The sequence below is a fragment of the Leucoraja erinacea genome, chromosome 9, assembly GCF_028641065.1.
Source record: "Leucoraja erinacea ecotype New England chromosome 9, Leri_hhj_1, whole genome shotgun sequence".
Lineage (NCBI taxonomy): Eukaryota > Metazoa > Chordata > Chondrichthyes > Rajiformes > Rajidae > Leucoraja > Leucoraja erinaceus.
In genome coordinates this window covers 63,267,716-63,289,388 of record NC_073385.1, presented here as the reverse complement: position 1 = coordinate 63,289,388, position 21,673 = coordinate 63,267,716, and the positions used below count along the sequence as shown (strand labels likewise).

The window sequence follows — 21,673 nt, the reverse complement described above, 5'->3', positions numbered from 1 at the left end:
CTTCATTTCATGGGTGAAGCTGTTATACACTGATCCGACAGCCAGAATACTGACAAATCAAATGCTTTCACCTAAATTTCACTTATCCAGGGGCAACAGACAAGGATGCGCCCTTTCACCAATGTTATTTGCTTTAGCCATAGAACCCTTTGCAGAGAGTATTAGGTCACATTCGGGCATTCACGGATATAATACTAAATATACCACCAATAAGATTTTGTTATATGCAGATGATGTACTTTTATACATTACTAATTCCCAAGTTCGTATCCCAAATGTACTAAACATTATAGAACAATTTGGTGCTTTTTCAGGATATAGAATAATTGGAATAAAAGTGAAATTATGCCAATAAAAGCACAAGACCCTTCTCAACTCCAAAGATTTCCTTTTAGAATTGTTACTGAAAAGTTAGATATCTCGGAATTTACGTGGTTCGAAAACATTCCTCTCTATTTAAAACAGACTTTCCACCATTAATTACTAAACTATATGCCTACATTCAATTTTGGAAAACATTTCCTATCTCTCTTATAGGTAGAGTAAATGCCATAAAGATGTTCCGCACCTCCTATATTTATTTCAATCAATACCGATATATTTCCCTAAAAGTTTTTTTTGTTTTTTGAATTGCTTCTACTATTACTAAATTTATTTGGGGCTACAAAACCCATAGAATACACAAAAGACATTTGTGCAAATCCAAAGAAAATGGATTAGCTCTTCCTAACTTTCTTTTTTACTACTGGGCAACTAACGTTAAAAGCATAATCTTCTGGTTGGACAATACATTTCCACAGGTAAATTGGTTAAAAATGGAGGGAAGATTGTTTGCCTTTTAATATAGGCTCGATTCTCCTATCTCCAATACATTTGAATAAGTCAACGCATGAGCAAAATCCGATAATGCACAGTACTCTACGTATCTGGAAACTGTTTAAATTAAGTCTTAAACTGAGAAACTTGTCTCTCCTTCTGCCTATTGCAAACAATCCCTCGTTTAAACCGTCTACTTTAGAAAGGGTGTTTGTTCAATGGAAAAACCTGGGAATTAATACTGTGGGAGACCTCTATAAGAAGGGGACTCTCTTTTCTTTTCAAGAACTACAGAAGAAATACCACTTGAATGCAAACAATTTTTTAGATACCTTCAAATCCAAAATTATGTGAAAACATACACACAAGATTGTCCTTTTATGGGTCCAGATATATTTGACGATTGTTTGAATAGACATGCCGATACAAGTAAGCCGATATCTTACATTTATAACACTCTCTTAAAAATCGATACCCCACCTGCTGAGATTTATAGGCGAGCATGGGAATACGAGTTGGGTTTACCCATTTCAAAAGATATATGGGAGGAAAGCCTACTATACATACATTACTATACATACATTACTGTATACATTAATATTGCATAGGTTATACTACTCAAAGACCAAATTGAATACGATTTTTCCAACTGTCTCCCCTATCTGTGATAAATGTCACCTCCAAGAATCTACCTTAACCCATTCCTTTGTATCCTGTATAAAAATACAAAATTTCTGGATGGGAATATTCGATACCATCACTAAAACACTTAAAATTCAACTGGATTCAGATGCAAAATTAATAATTTTAGGCATGTCAGAGAGCTGCTCTAAGTTAACGACATTCCAAAGACGTTCCTTGACTACGGCTTAATAACTGCGAAAAAACATACTTAAATTCTGGAAAAAGATAACAGTTCCCATAATGAAGATGTGGATCACAGAAATGACCGAGACACTACATTTAGAAAAAAATAAGGCTTGTTTTGGCTGATAAATCAGACCAATTTTCCAAAACATGGTCTCCTTTCACTGAATTTCTTCAACAATAGAATGGTTGAACACAAATTTAAAACCGATGCTTGGTGAGCAGGTGGGGCGAAGGGAAGGATAGTGGGACATATCTCCGTTTTTTTCTTTTCTCTTTTTTTTCCTCTCACTTCTTTGGCACTTCAGGGGTCTTTTCTTCTCTCTTTTTTTCCTTCATTTTTTACTTCCCCCTCCCCCCCCCCCCGATTCATTTATCAGTTTATAAAATGTTATAAAATGAAGCTGTACGAAAATTGTATAATTGTTATGCCGATTGTTATAATTGTTTTATTCTTGTACAATTGCTTCGAATAAAATACATTAAAAAAAAAACTTGGTTAAAACCTCTTGACGTGAGTTTCAATCATTTTGACACACATTTCTCTTAATAAATCTAAGACGGCTATCCTTGATCATTATTTCCTGTTGTTCTATTTTATATCATTTTCAGAATTGGTTTCATTGTTTTTATCACCACTGAAGTTACCCAGTTATTTTGTTTTTTAGTCAAAAGTACATCAGCAGATATTTAATTCCCCAGCCAGGGAGGATTGAAAATAACGATTATTGATCTAATCCAATATTTTATTCAATGCATCCTTAAATACAATGTCAGTTCCCCTCTTTGGTGAAGCGAGCCCCAAAATATCCCGGAGCTGTATCCACTAAATTTGGCAACTTGTGTATTCTGCAATTGGAATTGCCAGTAGACTAAGCGGAACCCGTTGGGTCCCTGTCACACAGGAGGCTTGATCCCCCAACGTAATATTTCACCACTCACCCATAGCCAACTGCACAGGCGCAGCTCATTTCCCCTCATCCCTAACACTCTCTCATCCTCTTCTTCACCCTCCCTCTTCATTCCCCTTTCTCCCCTCCCCCTACCCTCAGGCACTCCATCCCTCCTGCCATAACTCCTCGCCCCTCCTAGCCCCTTCCTATCGTTCTATCCCCCACTTCCCCTAATTCCCCCACTATCCCTCCTCACTTTCCCATTGCCCTGCTCTCCCTCTATTGCCCACTACCTACCTCCCCACTCACACCTCCTCTTCTACCCCTATTCCCCATCCTCCCCCACCTTCTTCTTCTTTCTCCTCTCCTACCCTCCCCCAATCCCTCCCTCACCTCTCCAGTTCGATCCCGACTGATAGGGGGCGCCGTCCTGTGTGGTATGGCTGCCCAGCCTGCAGCTGTTCGTTTTTCACTCTTTTTTAAATTTTTAGTGCGTTTTAGTGTTTTGTTTTTGGAGTTCTAGTCTTTTTTATGTGGGGGGGGGTAGAGGGGAGGAAGGGGGAAACTACTTTTCAGGGTCCCTACCTGGTCGAAGAGGCAGCTTTTCTCCGGGCTGCACTTTCGGCACATCCTCGCGGCCTACCAGCGGGCCTGGAGCGGCGTTTCCTGAGGGGACCGCCAGTACATCGGCTTTGGCGGCACAGCGCTGAAGCGCTATGGCGGAGCGGGCGATGCCTTGCTCGGGTCGCCGCGCAAGAGCTCCGGTGAGCTGAAGACCGCCGATGAAACATCGCGGAGCTGCGGGACTATGGAGCAGCCAGCCGCGAGCGGCGGCGCTGACCTTAAACAGGAGCTCCTTCCGGCACGGCCTCGTTGGCTTCGGAAGCCGCGCTCTCCCTTCCCTTCTCACCTCCTATTCCTCTATGCCCTCTCCTCCCCCACACTCTCTCCTCACCTCCCAGGGATCTCGAGGTTGCTGGGGGGTGGGGTGTGGATGTGGTTGGGGGGAGAGCTCGGAGCAAAGATGGGGGGGGGAGAGCCATGAGGGAGAGGGGTTATATAACAGGGGAGGGGGGCAGGAGCCAGTGAAGAGGACCAGAGGGAAAGCCAATTCATTGGTTGTTTTCTAGAGGGAGTTATATCTAGCTCTTGGGCCTAAAGGAATCAAGGGATGTGGGGATAAAGCAGGAACGGAGTACTGATTTTAGATGATCAGTCATGATCATATTGAATGGCGGTGCAGGCTCGAAGGACCGAATGGCCTACTCCGTCAACTATATTTATACGTTCTCTATGTTCTATGAACGACCTGAACTTTGAACAAATTCTCAAAATTGTTTTTTGTCTTGTTTAGCAATGAACTCTGAGAAATTGAATTGCTCTTGAAACCGTCCAATGTCACCAAATGCTGCACAGACAAGCAAACGGAAACAAAAAGAGAAGACAGATTCGCCGTTTCACTGCGAGTCCACAAGAAGAGAGTACCAGTCTTCAGTCAGAAACGCACAAACATCAGTGGAGAGAAAGAATACACCCAAACTGATTGAAATTATTTCATATTGTAACTGGGAATCAGAACGTTCCAACATTCTTGGAGTTCTTGCTCGATATATTGCCAACAAGAGACCTTTGGGGAAAATAAGAATTGGCAATTTCCTTGTTAAAATTGGGTCAAATTATGGAAATAATCGAGATCACCTGGAACTGTGCTGATTTCTAGCTCCGTGGTAAAGATTTCCCAGGCCAGTGAAAAAGGGCGAAGTGGCAAATACTCGGGTTGCAATATGTTTGTTCCAACCACCTCCCAATCTCCTGGAATCCAGCTGACTGAAACACCACCAAATGCACCAAAAGAAACGTTATCAACACCTACCAAATGTACAGTGCAGGAAAAGGAGGTAAGCACATTTCACTTAGGCTCAACAGTAGCTGGCAAGCAAAAGCCTGCCTTTGACACAACAACATCAACTTCTCGGAAAAGCGGAATAATTCAGGTATGTGCAAGGGAAAGGAAGAGTAATGAAGTGTTCAACTAAATAGGAGTAAATTAGTTTCTTGGTTGAGAAGTTTAGTTTCTTTGATGTGGATGTGGAGGGGGAGGAAGTGCTGGGGTGGGGGGGGTGAGGGGAAATGAGGCCGCCTGGGCATTTGGGGGCTATGTGTGAGTGGTGGAATGTTGCGTTGGGGGAACGGTTTGCGTTGGGGAACCGGGTTGCATCGGAGGACTAGGCCTCCCGTGTCACAGGGACCCAACAGGTCCCACTTAGTCCAGTCAGTTCTTAAAAGCTTAAAAAGTTCTGATCAGAAAGTCACCAATCTGAAACACTGACTTTGTTACTCAAATGCAGTTCTTGGGGACTACTTTCGCAGACTTTTAACATTCATCGAAAAATGGTCAGAATATCTACAATATTTGGACTATTAGCTCCAGTGTCACAAAGTTATAACACAAAGTCTTTTGCATAATATTCCCATTACAGGCCATCCCCCAAGTTATGGACAACTGACACAGACACCTCAACATTTGAACAAACTCTCACTAAAGCATTAAATTATAAAGTCCAAAATATAAACATATTAGTATTGGTTTATCTTATGTCACATGTACCAAAATACAGTGAAAGTTTGTGTTTTGCATGCTCACCTGGTGAATTATAGCATACGCGAGTTCATCAAGTAGTGCAAAAGAGAAAATAAACAGAATGTACAATGTAATATTATAGGTAAAGAGAAAGTGCAGATAAAAATGTGCAAGGATGGCAACATGGTAGATTGTAAGATCAGGAAATTCATTCCTAACCTATGAATGAATAAGTTTATTGGCCAAGTATCCAATAATAGTAAAACATTATCAATTAAACATGTGAATAAAATAAAATACCAGAGCAAAAGGAGGCTACAGATTTTTGATTATTGAATAGAGCTACTACTCATGGAAAAAAGCTGCTTCTATGTCTGGCTGTGGCAGCTTTGACAGTTCAGAGTCGCTTTCCAGAGGTAATTTGGAGATTTCCGGCTTTTCTTCTGAACAGCCTCTCCATCCCCTCTATTTTATTGATGACTAGACCAAGTGCAGACCCGTTGGGTCTGTTCCCCCAACGTACCCGTTCCCTACCTGTAGCCCCCACAGGAGGCGTGGTCCTTTAACTCAACCCGTTGACGAAGGTAAGATTTGAACACTCCTCAGCAAATATCATAGCTTGTGAGCCTCCCCCAGCACTGGAGTTAAAAAAAAATCCCAATCCCCAATTGCAATACCAATTGACCCTCCCTCTCCTGTCCTGCCAGGAGCTATGATGGCAACATTGTTGCAAATGTCGGGCGCACTTGTTGTGAGATGCCATTGGGCTAAAAAGTTCAGTGTTCCTAACTTGCAACTTTGTATCAAAGTCGGATACTGTGAGGAATGGGCAAGCAGACCTATTGTGACATCTTCAGCGAAAGACAGTCATATTTATTTCAAAGTTTTGTCAGATTTTTAAACATTTTCAGTAATAACTCGAGAAATATAGCATGAAATTTTCAGATAAGGCGATTTCGGACCCCTCTGGAAAAATCTCTACCGGAATAAATAAAATGTCACCATTACTGCGTTGTTTTGTTGAGAAGATGTGATTATACACAAACACACAAATAAATACACACAGGTCGTTGGTCAGCTGACAATTGTCCAAAGAGTGGGGGGCTTTCCTCATGTAGCTGATGATTTCTTGCACGCCCTTCCAAACTGAAGAAGTGTCACTGGCTCAGAATTTGCTTCTCAACTTCTCAGAGTACTTTTCCTTGGCAGCTCCGATTCCTCTTCTCAGCTTGTACTTTGCCTGCCTGTAGAGGTCTGCATCCCCGCTCCTGTAGGCTTCCTCTTTAGACTGTCGGAGCTGTCTGAGTTCTGCAGTAAACCAGGGCTTGTCGTTGGTGAACCAGGTCCAGGTCCTGGTTGGAATGCAACTGTCCTCACAAAAGTTGGCATGATGATGATACATTGTCTGTATATTCATTGAGGCTTGTGGTTACTTCCCTGAACACATTCCAATCTGTGCAGTCAAAGCACGATTGTAGATTCTCAATGCCCATGCTTGTCCACCTTTTTGTTGTTCTGAGCACAGGCTTAGCAGATTTTAGTTTCTGCCTGTAGGTCAGAATAAAGTGAACTAGACAATGATCAGAGACCCAGACCCGCCCGGGGAACAGAGCGATATGCATTCTTGATTGACGTGTAACAGTGGTCAAGTGTATGAAAAGGACCGTTCAAGAAACTGATAATAGCAGGGAAGAAGCTCCTGACCAACTCAACCTCAGTACTGGGCATGGCCTCCTCTCCACTTCCTGGTTGATGAGAAGCTCTTTCGTTCTGCTAACTTTGAGGGAGAAACTATCTCCTTCCTGTACTCGTCTTGTCATTGGTTGAAATCAGGCCCACTGTGATGGTGTCATCTGCAAACTTGTAAATGCACTTAAAGCACAATTTGGCTGCACCAATGTGAGTGTGATAATATCAAAAATTTTGGGTGCTTGACAAAATGGAGGATTTCTGCTTCTGTAAAACCTGCTTGTCATCTTTTGCAAAAGCTCCAAAGACCATGAGGATCATGGCTCCAGAGTGTCTGTAGCTTGGGACGAGGTTGAATAAAGGTTGATGTCCAGATGGCCTTTAATTGTTAATATGTATGAGGTTTTGCAGAAGGAGCTAGGTCCTGTTGCAATTGCATGCTTACGATTGGTTGGGAAATGATGGGTTACAATAATGTTGCGGACTATGTTGCATAGTCTTCGCGCCGTTACTTGTGATTGGTCAAGGACCTTACCCAAACAGTTTACTTTACCTGGTATAATGTTTCTTTATTTCGTAGAATTGTTTCTCACAAAGTTCTTTCTATCGAAACTATGTTATGTGACGTTTTGTGATTGGGTTATGGAACTTTAATTTAATATATTTTGTAATCCTTATTGATAATTGGCTTGTAGGGGTTGCCCCCCCACCCCATGTATTTTCGCGCCAAGGGTCTGTAATGGTAATAAACGAAGGGAGAGCACACTGGGGTGTGCCGATCTTCTGGGATAGCGCATTGGAGTTTGCTGATCTGGAGTTGTTCTAGACTGATGGGTCAGAAGTCAAGGATATAGTTGTGGAGGGAGATCCTGAGATTTAGGTCCAGATGTTTGGAGAGGAGTTTATTTGGGATGATACTGTTCAAGGCAGATCTATAGTCAATAAATGGGAATCTGACATGGGTGTTCCTATATCCAGATATTTGAGGTGTGACAGTAAGACCAGGGAGATGATGTCACCTGTTCCAGCAGCAGGTGAATTGTAGTGGATCAAATTGTCTGGTGTGCTGGAGTTGATCTGCACCATGACCAGCCTCCACGTATTTTGTAATGGTGGACAACAGTCATTAACGCTCGCTACCTTGTTTTTCTTTGGCACTGTGTGTTAGTAGTTATTGTATAGCAGCTGGTTACCTCTGATCATTGCAGGGAGAGGTTGGTATGAACGATAGACCTAGTTTCCTCTCTCTGCACTTTCATAATTTTTTTTTTCCCCAATCAGTATTAGGAGCTTTTGATGTCATTCAAGACAACACTGTGGAGATATGGTTACAATAGCGAGTGATCTTTACGCATTTTCTGATGTAGAAACATTTGACTTACGGACATCTGTAAAAATGGAAACCATTTATACCTGGGAACTGCCTGTACTTCTAAACTGACATTAAAGAATACACTATGCTGGCTACAAAGTCACTGTGGCTGGTTCATCCATGACTATTCTCATCAACAGGCATCTTTTGGTAGTTAGAAATTTATATCTCACAGAACATAAAATATGGTTAACTTTGAAACCCAACCACTTGTGAATTCCACAAATTCTGATCAGATAAATGACCCTTTAAATATTGTGTGTTGGATGAAAGGGAGGGTTGGCCATTTACAGTGGTAACATTCCAATTTACACCATAATATCTTTAACATCCACCTTCTGAATCATTTGAAGGAACTGGTACATCTCATTTAAGAGCCTCCGTAGCACACTTATAATGTCTGAGAACAGCGTACGATTATTGGCCTAAAGTATAATGCACCTCCCGCAATTTATCTGTCAAATTCAGCGTACTTAGGTTGGCACCATTTACATTGATGGCCTGCAGATGCAAGGTCAGAGGAGGAGCTCAGATTTGCAGGGGAAATTCTACTTTGTGGGAGTTTACTGATATATAAGAAAATGGGTGCTTAAACTTGCTTGCCAAATTTATGATACGAAAAGCCTGTAAGTGCCACGAAAAGCCTGTAAGTACCATATGACATGGAACAACCTGATGATGTACAAGATATGTACCAATATTGAGACAAGTTAATTTACATGACATATTTTTACCTTCTATGGTAGCAGAGTTCCTACACCTGTTCAACTTGCATGCTGTAACTGTTCCGCTGTTATTTCCCTTACTGTTTTCCTGTAAAGAAAGCAAAACGGACACAAATAATTCTACTCAAAAGTTTATTTAACAAAGATTTCTAAATCTGTGAAAAACTGTATAATTAAAAAGATTCAGTCTTGCTACTGACCCAACTTATTTCTATTAATCTCCTATTACATTTTTTGTAAACCGCACATCTTTTTTTATGTAGCCTAACACTAAAATGGGATGGGGGGGGGGGGGGGGGGGGGATGAGGGGGGGAGGGGGTGGGGTTGGTCGCAGCTGTCTGCCTACATGCTACTCACGGACTCAGCCCCACCTCCAGGGTTTTATTCTACGTGGGTGCCGGAACGGGTGTTATCTTCATGGTTACTAACAGGCTAGAAGACCAATCTGCTGATCTCACGATTTTTGAAACCTTTAACTTTTCTAATATTTCAGCGATTGGAACAAAACTTGGTGCGCTTTGTACCATTTCCAACATTAAAACTGCTCAAAAGTAGTTTTTCCAACTAAAATCCATATAAAAATGCCTTTTCTTTATAGTGCCTTTCTCAAACGCAGGCCAATCAATATATTTTACAACCAATTACCAGAAGCTGTAGTTGGGTTTCTTGGCAGTTTCCAGAGTCTTAGTCTTCAGGTGAAGAAACAAGAGTTTGACTATCACTATACCAATAATCAAATTTTAATTAAAGTAATGAAATAACATTTAGGATTAAAAAAATTGTTTCATAACAGAAACCTTGCAAATAAAATTGTTGTTAAAAGGCATCTAATTAATCGTAATCTTGCCAATATGCAATCCAGGGTCCTAATGTAGTCGGCTGGCTCCCATGTTCAGGAACACCAAGTGATACAACAATAACGGCTGGCATTGCCAGTAATGTCAACATCCTAGAATGTGCATCCTTCTACAGGTACACCATAGAAAGCATTTTATTGGGATGCATCACAGCTTGGTTTAGGAACAGCTCCATCCAAAGTCGCAAGAAATTGCAGCGAACTGTGGACGCAGCCCAGACTATCACACAAACCAACCTCCCTTCTATTAACTCTATTTATACCTCACGCTGCCTCAGCAAGGCCAGCAGCATAATCGAGGACATCACGCACCCTGGCCACTCCCTCCTCTCTGCCCTACTATCAAGCAAAAGGTATAGAAGTGTGAAAACGCACACCTCCAGATTCAGCGGCAATTTTTTCCCAGGCAACAGAACCATCCTACCACAAAAATTAGATCAGACACTAGGTTGCTGAATGGCAAAACTGACTCAAGGAAATATATGACTTGCTCTTTCTCTCCCATGTCATGTTCATATTAGTTTTGTTGTAAAACTCAGTTAAAATATTTTATCTTTTTGTCCCAAGGCTACATAAACTATTCTATCATGAAAAAAGAGCGGTATCACAATTCTGAATTGATCTAGCCACTTTCCTTGAAGTTTGCATCCTTCAAGTGCTTTAGTAAAACACTTTCCTCAGCTATGTTCAATGTAATACAAAACCAGTACCTGTGCTGTTACCAGAGGAACAAGGGATGCATCTGCTCGCTCCTCTGTGATGCAAGTCCAGGGTTTCACAACCCAGAGGGCACCATTCTCCAGATTCATTAACTCAATCTGCTTTTTGGATAACCCAGGAAGTCTTGTGGGTGCAAAGGACAGCCGCAAATTGGTTTTAGCTGCTGATGTGGTTGGTGTCGAGGCCACCTTTGCATTGTTTGCGGACTTCTGATCTTTGCTATCCGAGACAGGTCCCGATGTCATCTCAATCTGCTTGCTGTCTTTGGAAATTTGACATACAACTTTTGATGTTTTGCTCACGCTCAGAGCAGCACGCTGTTCAATAATTTTCTCTTCCTTTTCCAGGTATTCATCCAATTTGTCACTTGAGAAAACAGAACTATTTTTTAAGGAGTACTCTGGTTTTGCACCTAGAACAGATCACAAAGCAATATTAATTTTTTAGTGCACCATCCAAACAAATTATCATCAACTGAAGTATATAATATTAAAACTCAGTTCCCTCACCACTTCACATCTATTTTTTGACAAGTGTGCAATTTGCTAACATAGCTAATGCTACACACTCAGCAAAATAACTCTGGAAAAGTTTTGCCTTTGGATGAAGACAAACAGTAAGGCCTGCCGACGGGCCGCGGCTGTGGACTGGGAACGCAGCAGGAACCCTTTATCGAGGCACCGCGACCTCCCGGATTGCCGCGTGGAAGCTCAGGTTGGGGCCCAGCCAGGGCCTCGTGGGTAGAAGCCTGGGTTGGGCGAAGTGTCCGACGGAGCGCGCGGCTGGAGCCCAGGTTGGCACCTTGGAGGCGTGAAGTGGGGCGCTGACAGGGGTGGTGCCTCGGCGGAGCAGTGAGGCCTCGCAACGACGGGACCTCGGCGGTGGTGAAGCCTCGCGGGTCGACCCGCGGTCGATGAGAGCGTAGAGAACCACCGTGAGGGAGAGGGGAAGATCAATGGAGGACCCGTGTGGAGGACCACCGTGAGGGGAGAGGGGAAGAACAAAGGAGGACGCGGGGTGGTGGGACTGCCATGACTTGCTTTGTAACCTTGTCAGCGCTGTGGGTGGCTGCTATTTGTAAACATTGTGTATGAAAGCAAAGAATCTCACTGTGCTTAGTCACATGTGGCAATAAAAAATTCCTAGTCTATCCTCCGGGAACTGTACTGCCCTTGCAGGAGAGTGGGGTTGTTTGCAGTTGCAGAGGGAGGGGGCAAGGGCGGTACAGTTCCCAGTCTCAGCTCCAGTCCAGGGGGGTGGCCGGAGACGTCAGGACCAACGGGACAGCGACCCCCAGGCCCACTGCAAGCATGGAGATCCCAGAGACCCACAGCCAGCAGCAACTCCAGCCCAGCCCCGCTCCAACTCCAGGGGAACACGTATGGGCAGAAGCGGATGGTGTGCAAGGTACATCTTGTTCTTGGGGTGGCGCAGCTCGGGCTGTGGGCAAACTGCCACTTGTCGCCGTAGCGGCCCATCGGGGAGAGGATTCCTCTGGAGCTGGAGGGGGAGGGGGGTATTGTGCTGTTTGATCGCCCCCTACTATCCCAGGGACAGGGAGACACAGCGGCTTTTTAGACTGGTGGGCAATCACTTCCAAAGTTCTGCCCACAGTCAGTACACCTCTCCTACACTGCATTTCATACAAACATTTATTCTGCAAGAAAAAAACTACATTGAAGACTCAAACACGCGACCGAGTAACTGCCGGGATCAAGGCGCAAACTCGCGACCTTGCGGATATGAGCCGAGCACCCTACCATTTAGCCAGCCATTAAAATCTACGCTAAAAAATTTCCATTCCGAAGACCGACAAATTCTGAATTACGAAAAGTGTCTGGTCCCAAGGCTTTCGGGTAAAAGGTTGTGCACCTGTATATCTGCAGGTTCTTAGCTCGAAGGATGCATCAACATAATCTAACAAGAGACTTAGGGACAATAAGTAAATTTAGCAATTCCTTTTTCTCCTCATCGGGTTGACATGGAGGAGGGGTGGAGAGGAGAGAAATAAAAGGGGCAAAAGGGACAGGGTAGTCAGTATCTGAAGTCCTTTAAAAGCAGAATTGAGAGGAACACAATGATAGTTATCAAATTTGGTGCCTCAATGCTAAAATGTTGTCATGGAGCACATTCATTTTGAGAGACCATTGACCAACAGAAAAAACAGCCCTTGGGATAGGGTGACCTGCTCCACTGGGTTAAGAATTGAAACTTTACTCAATTATACAATGTCACTGGGGTGCACCTATTTTTAAACTTACTTGTTTCGGTCTGCTTGGAAGTAGAAGATCCTGATTGTTGTACAAGCTTTTGCTTCCAACCCTTCAACTTTGTGAAATCATTTGTTTTTCCTGTTCTTGAAACAAAGGAAACTTCTTCTGTGGAATATTCAAATATTATTTTTAAACATATAAAGACCATCTCTACTTATATCGTTATTGCAGAACAATTTCAAATCTAAAGATATTGCGTCAGCAACAATGACATAAAGTTTGAAGATGAAAAAGGTAACATTTTAAAATAAAAATTTTTGCTAATACATTTATCAATTATTTTAAAACCTGGTTTTAAAAAATTGTGGTTAGGACCGAGCATGCTTTCTTTTTCCCTAAAACGCATATTCAGTCTGTAAATGTAGGTAGAGAGACAATTATTTGACACTCCTTTCAAGAATTTCAAGAATTAGTTTACACTCCTTTATCTGAGCAAAGCAAGTAAAATAAAGAGTGTAAATCACTGGACTGAGATTTCTAGTTTTTCAGCTAAATCTGCAGTAAAATGGTATGTCGGCAAGAATAGAGAACAAAAGGGAACAGAAAGGAAGGCGAAGTAAATAAACAGCCAGATTGAAAAGCATTGATTCTTGTTGATCAAATAAGCCTGTGGACTCTGCTGGAGAAAATCAGAACCATAACTTATGAACACTTCAAAATATTTAAGCAACTTGTGTAGAAGATCCTCCCTTGACTGTTTACAACTCCTCAGAAAACGATCAATTCCAAGTTTCACCACTCCAAGTTTCTTTGCATCAGTTCAATATTTCTATAAAGATAAATTAACCAGCCTTCGAAAAAGTATATAAGAATGGCTGATGAACAATGATCCCAAACAAGGGGACTGAAATGTAGGGATGATATGAACTTTACACTGCCAGCTAATTTTAATGATGCACAACCTGGTATTGGTAAATATTGAAGAATGCCTCAGTATGGAATAGATCAGGCACTATGATTTTATGAGCAAATAACAAGGTGCTAGAGAAACTTGGTGAGTCAGGCAGCATCTGTGGAGAGAATGGACAGACCCTTCTTCAGACAGAGGGGGATGGGGAAAGAAAGCTGGAAAAGCAAGGTGGATTCAGGTGAGGGGGGTATTTGGCCATTTTATGGGAGGTGGTAATAAAAGGATACAAAATCACGTCTCTCCCTGGACACTTCATGCAACTACAAGAGACATAACACCTGTCCCTACAGCTCCTCTTTAGCTCCCAGCATGTCCCGGGGGGGGGGAGAGTGTGTGACGGGCGGGGGGGGGGGGGGGGGGGGGGGGGGGGGGGGGGGGGTGGAGTGGCGTGACGGGGAGTGGGGGGGGGGTGTGGTGTGTGTGTGACGGGGAGAGGAGGTAGTGTGTGACAAGGGGCAGGGAGTGTGTGACGGGGGTGTGAGTGCGTGACGGGGTTGAGTGCGTGACGGGGTTGAGTGCGTGACGGGGTTGAGTGTGTGACGGGGTTGAGTGCGTGACGGGGTTGAGTGCGTGACGGGGTTGAGTGCGTGACGGGGTTGAGTGCGTGACGGGGTTGAGTGCGTGACGGGGTTGAGTGCGTGACGGGGTTGAGTGCGTGACGGGGTTGAGTGCGTGACGGGGTTGAGTGCGTGACGGGGTTGAGTGCGTGACGGGGTGGAGTGTGTGACGGGGTTGAGTGCGTGACGGGGTTGAGTGCGTGACGGGGTTGAGTGCGTGACGGGGTTGAGTGCGTGACGGGGTTGAGTGCGTGACGGGGTTGAGTGTGTGACGGGGTTGAGTGTGTGACGGGGTTGAGTGTGTGACGGGGTTGAGTGTGTGACCAGGGAGTGTGTCACAGCAGGAACCCATCAGTTGGGAACCATTCAGTGTGTGAAGGGCGGGGGAGTGTGTGACGGGCGGGCGAGGGAGTGTGTGACGGAGGAGAGGTTGGAGTGTGTGAATGGGAGGAGGGGTACAAGTGCGTGACGGGGTAGTGTGTGACATGGGGGCAGCATGTGAAATGGGGGGGGGAAGAGAAATGTGTGAAGGTTGCAGTGTGTGACGGGGAGGGTGAGTGTGTGACATGGGGAAGGGCGAGTGTGTGACATGGGGAAGGGCGAGTGTGTGACATGGGGAAGGGGCTTGGTCAACGGTTTATTCTAAAACTGTTGTCACGTAATCAATGTTTTAGCCTTAGAAACAAGGATTGTTTTCAATCTCATCTCTAAAGTAGAACTACGATCTTCCGAAGACATGCAAGCTTAATTTCTATAGCCATATTTTGGAAGTATCAAGATCAGAAATACTGATCTAGATGGGGTTTTTTGAAATCATGGGTCACATAATCCATGTTAATAGACAATTTTTCCTTAATCGCTCAAAAGAGTGAATTTTCCTAAATCGATCAGATGAATGAGTGAATTTTCCACTGAAGTGTTCTTTTCTCACCTAAAGGTTCTTGGACTTGTTTGATTGGAGAAAGTACTAAGAAAGTTCTTTGAGCAGGTCTAACAATTGAAGCCGATGAAGGTGAAATGACCACTCCTAAGCGTTTCAGGTTGACTGTTGACAGCAAGGAATTTGGCTTAAGACCAGCTGTAGGGGGAATACATGCAGTTATTAAAAGGTTTATTAATGATAGCTCCAACTAAGTTATGGTTCACATCCTTTGTATTATAATGTAACAACTGGAAAACTAACATGAAAGGAATTAGCAAGTCCAATTTCATTATACTACTTTGATGCATCTTTCAAATTTGATCAATTTTAATTTTTTTTTAAATATTTAAACAAATATATCATACATACTGAACTTTTAATCTCTCGTTTATTATCTTGTTTACAGCATACTATGTTTACATATTCTGTCATGCTGCTGCAAGTAAGAATCCCTTTGATCTATATGGGACCAATAAATTACTCTTGACTCTTGAACAAGCACATTGGAACAAATCCCCATTCAATGTCAAACATTCACCTCCTTCAAGCAATGGGTGCATAATAACTTTGCGGTCTAAATGACTAAGGTCCTCAAGCAACTGCTCTTCCAGCTGTTCAAATTCCTCTTCACTTTCTTGGGGATCTGCTAAAAAAATGCAAAGTACACAACTCAATATGCATGATGATTATACATAGGGAAAAATAAAATCTAAAAACAGTTGCGAGTTATTGAACTTCGGGAGATAAAAAGTATGGGGAAAATATACAATTAATGGCATTTAGATTTAGATATAATTTTAGATATAATTTAGATATAATTTTTTGCCACACAACCAGGGTCGATGGAAATTTGGGTTGTCAGCAGCAGTACAATAATAAAGAACACACAACCACAATAAAACTGTAACACAAACATCCACCACAGCATTCATCACTTTGGTGGAAGGCACAAAATTTGGCCAGTCCTCCTCCATTTCCCCCCCGTGGACAGGACCAGAGTCCAGAGTCAGTCCAGGATCGGCACTTCCTCACTGGTGACCGCGGCTTTAAGATGGTGTAGGCCGATCGGTCGAGATTTAAAGACTCCGCCCCAGCCAGAAGCACCGTAGACTGCAGGGCCGGCGGTCGAAGCTCCCCTCCAGGGGTGATGGTGAGTCCATGCCGGACCCGCGGTAGAAGTTGGCAGCGGGCCGGCAGTGATGGCTTCTTCTTCCCCCGGGTCCCCCATGAGGGATCCCGGGCTGTAGACGCCGCGCCAGCTGGAACTCTGGCGCGTCAGGCTGCCGGCAGCACTGGGCCAGCGAAAAGGAGCGCTCCCCTCCAGTGAGGGCTCACCCGCTCCACAACGAGAGTCCACGCTGCGCCCACCGCTGAAGCCCCGGGCGTGTCTCCGGGAAAGGCCGCGCTGATCCTTGATGTTAGGCCACGGGGGAGGCGACCTGGAAAAACTCGCCTCTCCATGGAGGAGGCGACCAAAGCGGTTTCCCCCTTACCCCCCCACACAAAACACACGAAGGAACATTAAATACATACTTTAAAACATACTAAAAAATAAAAAAAGTTTGAAAAAACTGACGCGCTGCTGACATGGCTGCTGCCAGAGCAGCGCCCCCTACAAATAGCATGACATGACCCCTAACAGTATGACAGAATACAGAGGGATGTACAGAGGGGTTTTGGGATCCAAATCCACAACTCTCCTGAAAGTGGCAACACAAGTAGAGTGTAAAAACACATATGATATGGTTACTTTCATTGGTTGGGGCAATGAGTACAAAAGTCAGGAAGTCATGATGCAGCTTTATAAGACTTCGGTTAGACCGCATTTGGAGTACTGCACGCAAGTTCTGGTCACCCCTTTACAGGAAGGATGTGGAGGCTTGCAGGAGATTTACCAGAATCTCCTGAATTAGGACATTTGCTTTCCAGAGGCCCAGGAACCATTGGAGTACACAAATCTGTAACATTCCATTTGCAGTTCAAAACAAGTGGGCTTGAGGAAGCTGCTGATTGGTAGAAGCGGACTAGAGGAAGCAGCTGATTGGGAGTCAGATCCCTGCTGATTTCGTCCTGGGTAAGGGGTGAAAATGAGGGCCAGGGCAGTTTACTGTTCTGGATGTCAGATGTGGGAGGTCATGGAGTCTGATAGCCCTCCAGACGTCCACATCTGCGCCAGGTGCATCGAGATGGGGCTCCTAAGGGACCGTATTAGGAACCTGGAGCAGCAGCTCGATGACCTCCATCTGGTCAGGGAGAGTGAGGAGGTCATAGAGAGGAGTTACAGAGAGGTGGTCACTCCAAGACCACAGGAGACAGACAAGTGGGTCACGGTTAGGAGGGGCAAGGGGCAGAGGCAGGGACTAGAGAGTACCCCAGTTGAGGTACACCTTGGCAATAAGTACTTGTTTGAGTACTGTTGGGAGGGGACTGCCTACCTGGGGGTAGCGACAGCGGCCGGGCCTCAGGTACAGAAACCGGCCCTGTTGCTCAGAAGGGTAAGGAAAAGAAGAGGAGGGCAGTAGTAATAGGGGACTCTATAGTTAGGGGGTCAGACAGGAGATTCTGTGGACGCAGTCGGGAGACCCAGATGGTAGTTTGCCTCACTGGTGCCAGGGTCTGGGATGTGTCTGAACGTGTCCAAGATATTCTGAAATGGGAGGGAGAGGAGCCCGAGGTCGTGGTACATATAGGTACCAATGACATAGGTAGAAAAAGAGAAGAGGTCCTGAAAGGAGAATTTAGGGAGTTAGGAAGAGTTAAGGAAAAGGACCCCAAAGGTAACAATCTCAGGATTACTGCCTGTGCCACGCGACAGTGAGAGTAGGAATGGAGCGAGGTGGAGGATAAATGCGTGGCTGAAGGACTGGTGCAGTGAGCAGGGATTCAAGTTTCTGGATCATTGGGACCTCTTTTGGGGAAGGTGTGACTTGTACAAAAAGGACGGGTTGCACATGAACACAAGGGGCAACCAATATCCTGGCGGGGAGATTTGCAAAGGCTACTGGGGAGACTTTAAACTAGAACGGTTGGGAGGAGGGACTCAAATAGAGAAAGCTAGAAAGCTAGTGTGTGAGGCAGGAGGCAGAGAAGGGAAGCACTCAGACCCAACATGAAGGGGGGAAAAGAAGAAAAAGATAATAAACAGAGAATAAGAGGTGGTGGGTTTCTTAAATGTGTGAGCAGAGACAGAGGGGTGCAAAAGAGGGTAAAAACAATAGGTAGCAATGTGAAAAGTAAAAGTGGCAGGCAGACAAATCCAGGGCAAAAATCAAAAAGGGCCACTTTTCAACATAATTGTATAAGGGGTGTGTTATAAAAACAAGCCTGAAGGCTTTGTGTCTCAATGCAAGGAGCATTCGTAATAAGGTGGATGAGTTGAATGTGCAGATAGCTATTAATGCCTATGATATAGTTGGGATCACGGAAACATGGCTCCAGGGTGACCAAGGCTGGAAGCTGAACATCCAGGAATATTCAATATTCAGGAGGGATAGACAGAAAGGAAAAGGAGGTGGGGTAGCATTGTTGGTTAGAGATTAACGCAATAGAAAGGAAGGACAATAGCTTGGAGGATGTAGAATCGATATGGGTAGATCTGCGAAACACTAAGGGGCAGAAAACGCTAGTGGGAGTTGTGTACAGGCCACCTAACAGTAGTAGTGGAGTTGGGGATGGCATCAAACAGGAAATTAAAAATGTGTGCAACAAAGGTAAAAGAGTTATACTGGGTGACTTCAATCTACATATAGATTGGGTGAATCAAATTGGCAGGTGTGCTGAGGAAGAGGATTTCTTGAATGTATGCAGGATAGTTTTCTAAACCAACATGTAGAGGAACCAACGAGAGAGCAGGCTATTCTAGACTGGGTATTGAGTAATGAGGAAGAGTTAGTTAGCAGTCTTGTGCGCGGCCCCTTGGGCAAGAGTGACCATAATATGGTTGAATTCATTAGGATGGAGAGTGACATAATTAAGTTAGAAACAAGGGTTCTGATCTTAAAGAAAGTAGTTAACTTTGAGGATATGAGACGTGAATTGGCCAAGATAGACTGGCAATTGATTCTTAAAGGGTTGACGGTCGATATGCAAATGAAGGCATTTAAAGGCTGTATGGATGAACTACAACAATTGTTCATCCCAGTTCGGCAAAAGGATAAATCAGGGAAGATAGTACGTCCGTGGATAACAAGGGAAATCAGGGATATTATCGAAACAAAAGATGAAGCATACAAGTTAGCCAGAAAAAACAGCCTACCAGAGGACTGGGAGAAATCCAGGGTCCAGCAGATGAGGACAAAGGGCTTAATTAGGAAACGAAAAATAGATTATGAAAGAAAACTGGCAGGGAACATAAAAACTGACTGCAAAAGTTTTTATAGATATGTGAAGAGAAAAAGATCAACTAAAACAAATGTAGGTCCCTTGCAGCCAGAAACAGGTGAATTGATCATGGGGAACCAGGACATGGCAGACCAATTGAATAACTACTTTGGCTCTGTCTTCATTAAGGAAGACATAAATAATCTGCCGGAAATAGCAGGGGACCGAGGGTCAAATGAGATGGAGGAACTAAGTGAAATCCAGGTTAGCCGGGAAGTGGTGTTAGGTAAATTGAATGGATTAAAGGCCGATAAATCCCCACGGCAAGATAGGCTGCATCCCAGAGTGCTTAAGGAAGTAGCCCCAAATAGTGGATGCATTAGTGATCATTTTTCAAAACTCTTTAGATTCTGGAGTAGTTCCTGTGGATTGGAGGGTAGCTAATGTAACCCCACTTTTAAAAAAGGGAGGTATAGAGAAAACGGGGAATTACAGACCAGTTAGTCTAACATGGGGAAACTGCTAGAGTCAGTTATTTAAAATGGGATTGCAGCACATTTGGAAAGTGGTGAAATCATTGGACAAAGTCAGCATGGATTTACGATAGGTAAATCATCTGTGACGAATCTTATAGAATTTTTCGACGATGTAACTAGTAGAGTGGATAAGGGAGAACCAGTGGATGTGTTATATCTGGATTTTCAGAAGGCTTTCAACAAGGTCCCACATAAGAGATTAGCATACAAACTTAAAGCACACGGTATTGGGGGTTCAGTATTGATGTGGATAGAGAACTGGCTGGCAGACAGGAAGCAAAGTGTAGGAGTAAACGGGTCCTTTTCAGAAATGCAGGCAGTGACTAGTGGGGAACCACAAGACTCAGTGCTGGGTCCCCAGCTATTTACAATATATATTAATGATTTGTAAGAGGGAATTGAATGCAACATCTCCGAGTTTGCGGATGACACAAAGCTGGGGGGCAGTGTTAGCTGTGAGGAGGATGCTAGGAGGCTGCAAGGTGACTTGGATAGGCTGGGTGAGTGGGCAAATGCATGGCAGATGCAGTATAATGTGGATAAATGTGAGGTTATCCACTTTGGTGGCAAAAACAGGAAAGTAGACTATTATCTGAATGGTGGTCGATTAGGAAAAGAGGAGATGCAACGAGACCTGGGTGTCATGGTACACCAGTCATTGAAAGTAGGCATGCAGGTGCAGCAGGCAGTGAAGAAAGCGAATGGTATGTTAGCATTCATAGCAAAAGGATTTCAGTATAGGAGCAGGGAGGTTCTATTGCAGTTGTACAGGGTCTTGATGAGACCACACCTGGAGTATTGCGTACAGTTTTGGTCTCCTAATCTGAGGAAGGACGTGCTTGCCATAGAGGGAGTACAGAGAAGGTTCACCAGACTGATTCCTGGGATGTCAACTTTCATATGAAGAAAGACTGGATAGACTCGACTTGTACTCGCTAGAATTTAGAAGATTCAGGGGGGAGCTTATAGAAACTTACAAAATTCTTAAGGGGTTGGACAGGCTAGATGCAGGAAGATTGTTCCCGATGTTGGGACAGTTTAAGGATAAAGGGGAAATCTTTTAGGACCTTGTGGCTAAAGGGATCAGGGGGTATGGAGAGAAGGCAGGTACAGGGTACCGAGTTGGATGATCAGCCATGATCATATTGAATGGCGGTGCAGGCTCGAAGGATCGAATGGCCTACTCCTGCACCTATTTTCTATGTTTCTATTAGCTATAAGGAGAGGTTGAACATCCTTGGATTGTTTCTCTGGAATACCACAGGTGCAGGGCGACCTGATTACATAAGAGGCTTACATAGAGTAGACAGTCAAAACCCTTTTCCCAGGATACTAGTGGGCATAGCTTTATGCGAGAGGCATAGTTTAAAGATAATACATCAGGCAATTTATTTTTAAAACACAGGATGGAACACACTGCCGGCGTTGTAGTTGAGGCCATATAGAGTCGCGACTCTGTGGAAAAATATTGCTCTAACTCCATTTACAAGTTCGCAGATTACATCATTGCAGTGGCTGGATCTCAAACTATGAGATGGAGTACAAGAAGGAGGTACAGAACTTAGTAACATAGTGCTAAGATAAACATCCTCTGCCTCAACACAAGCCAAATGAAAAAGGTATTCACTGACTTCA

General features: G+C 44.0%; 1 protein-coding gene across 4 annotated transcripts in view; it reads right to left on the bottom strand.

Annotated features, from left to right (window-relative positions):
* Positions 1 to 21,673, bottom strand: part of LOC129700483 (MAX gene-associated protein-like) — a 153,275-nt gene that overhangs the window by 55,728 nt on the left and 75,874 nt on the right. Inside the window, exons 12-16 of one of the 4 annotated variants that reach the window (XM_055641004.1) lie at positions 15,721 to 15,828; positions 15,192 to 15,338; positions 12,782 to 12,898; positions 10,511 to 10,932; positions 8,953 to 9,031 (exon numbers count right to left, since the gene is read on the bottom strand). In XM_055641004.1, coding sequence (XP_055496979.1) covers positions 8,953 to 9,031; positions 10,511 to 10,932; positions 12,782 to 12,898; positions 15,192 to 15,338; positions 15,721 to 15,828 — 873 coding nt within the window. The remainder of the gene's footprint in view (positions 1 to 8,952; positions 9,032 to 10,510; positions 10,933 to 12,781; positions 12,899 to 15,191; positions 15,339 to 15,720; positions 15,829 to 21,673) is intronic. The other 3 variants (XM_055641005.1, XM_055641006.1, XM_055641007.1) reach the window with 3 other exon arrangements.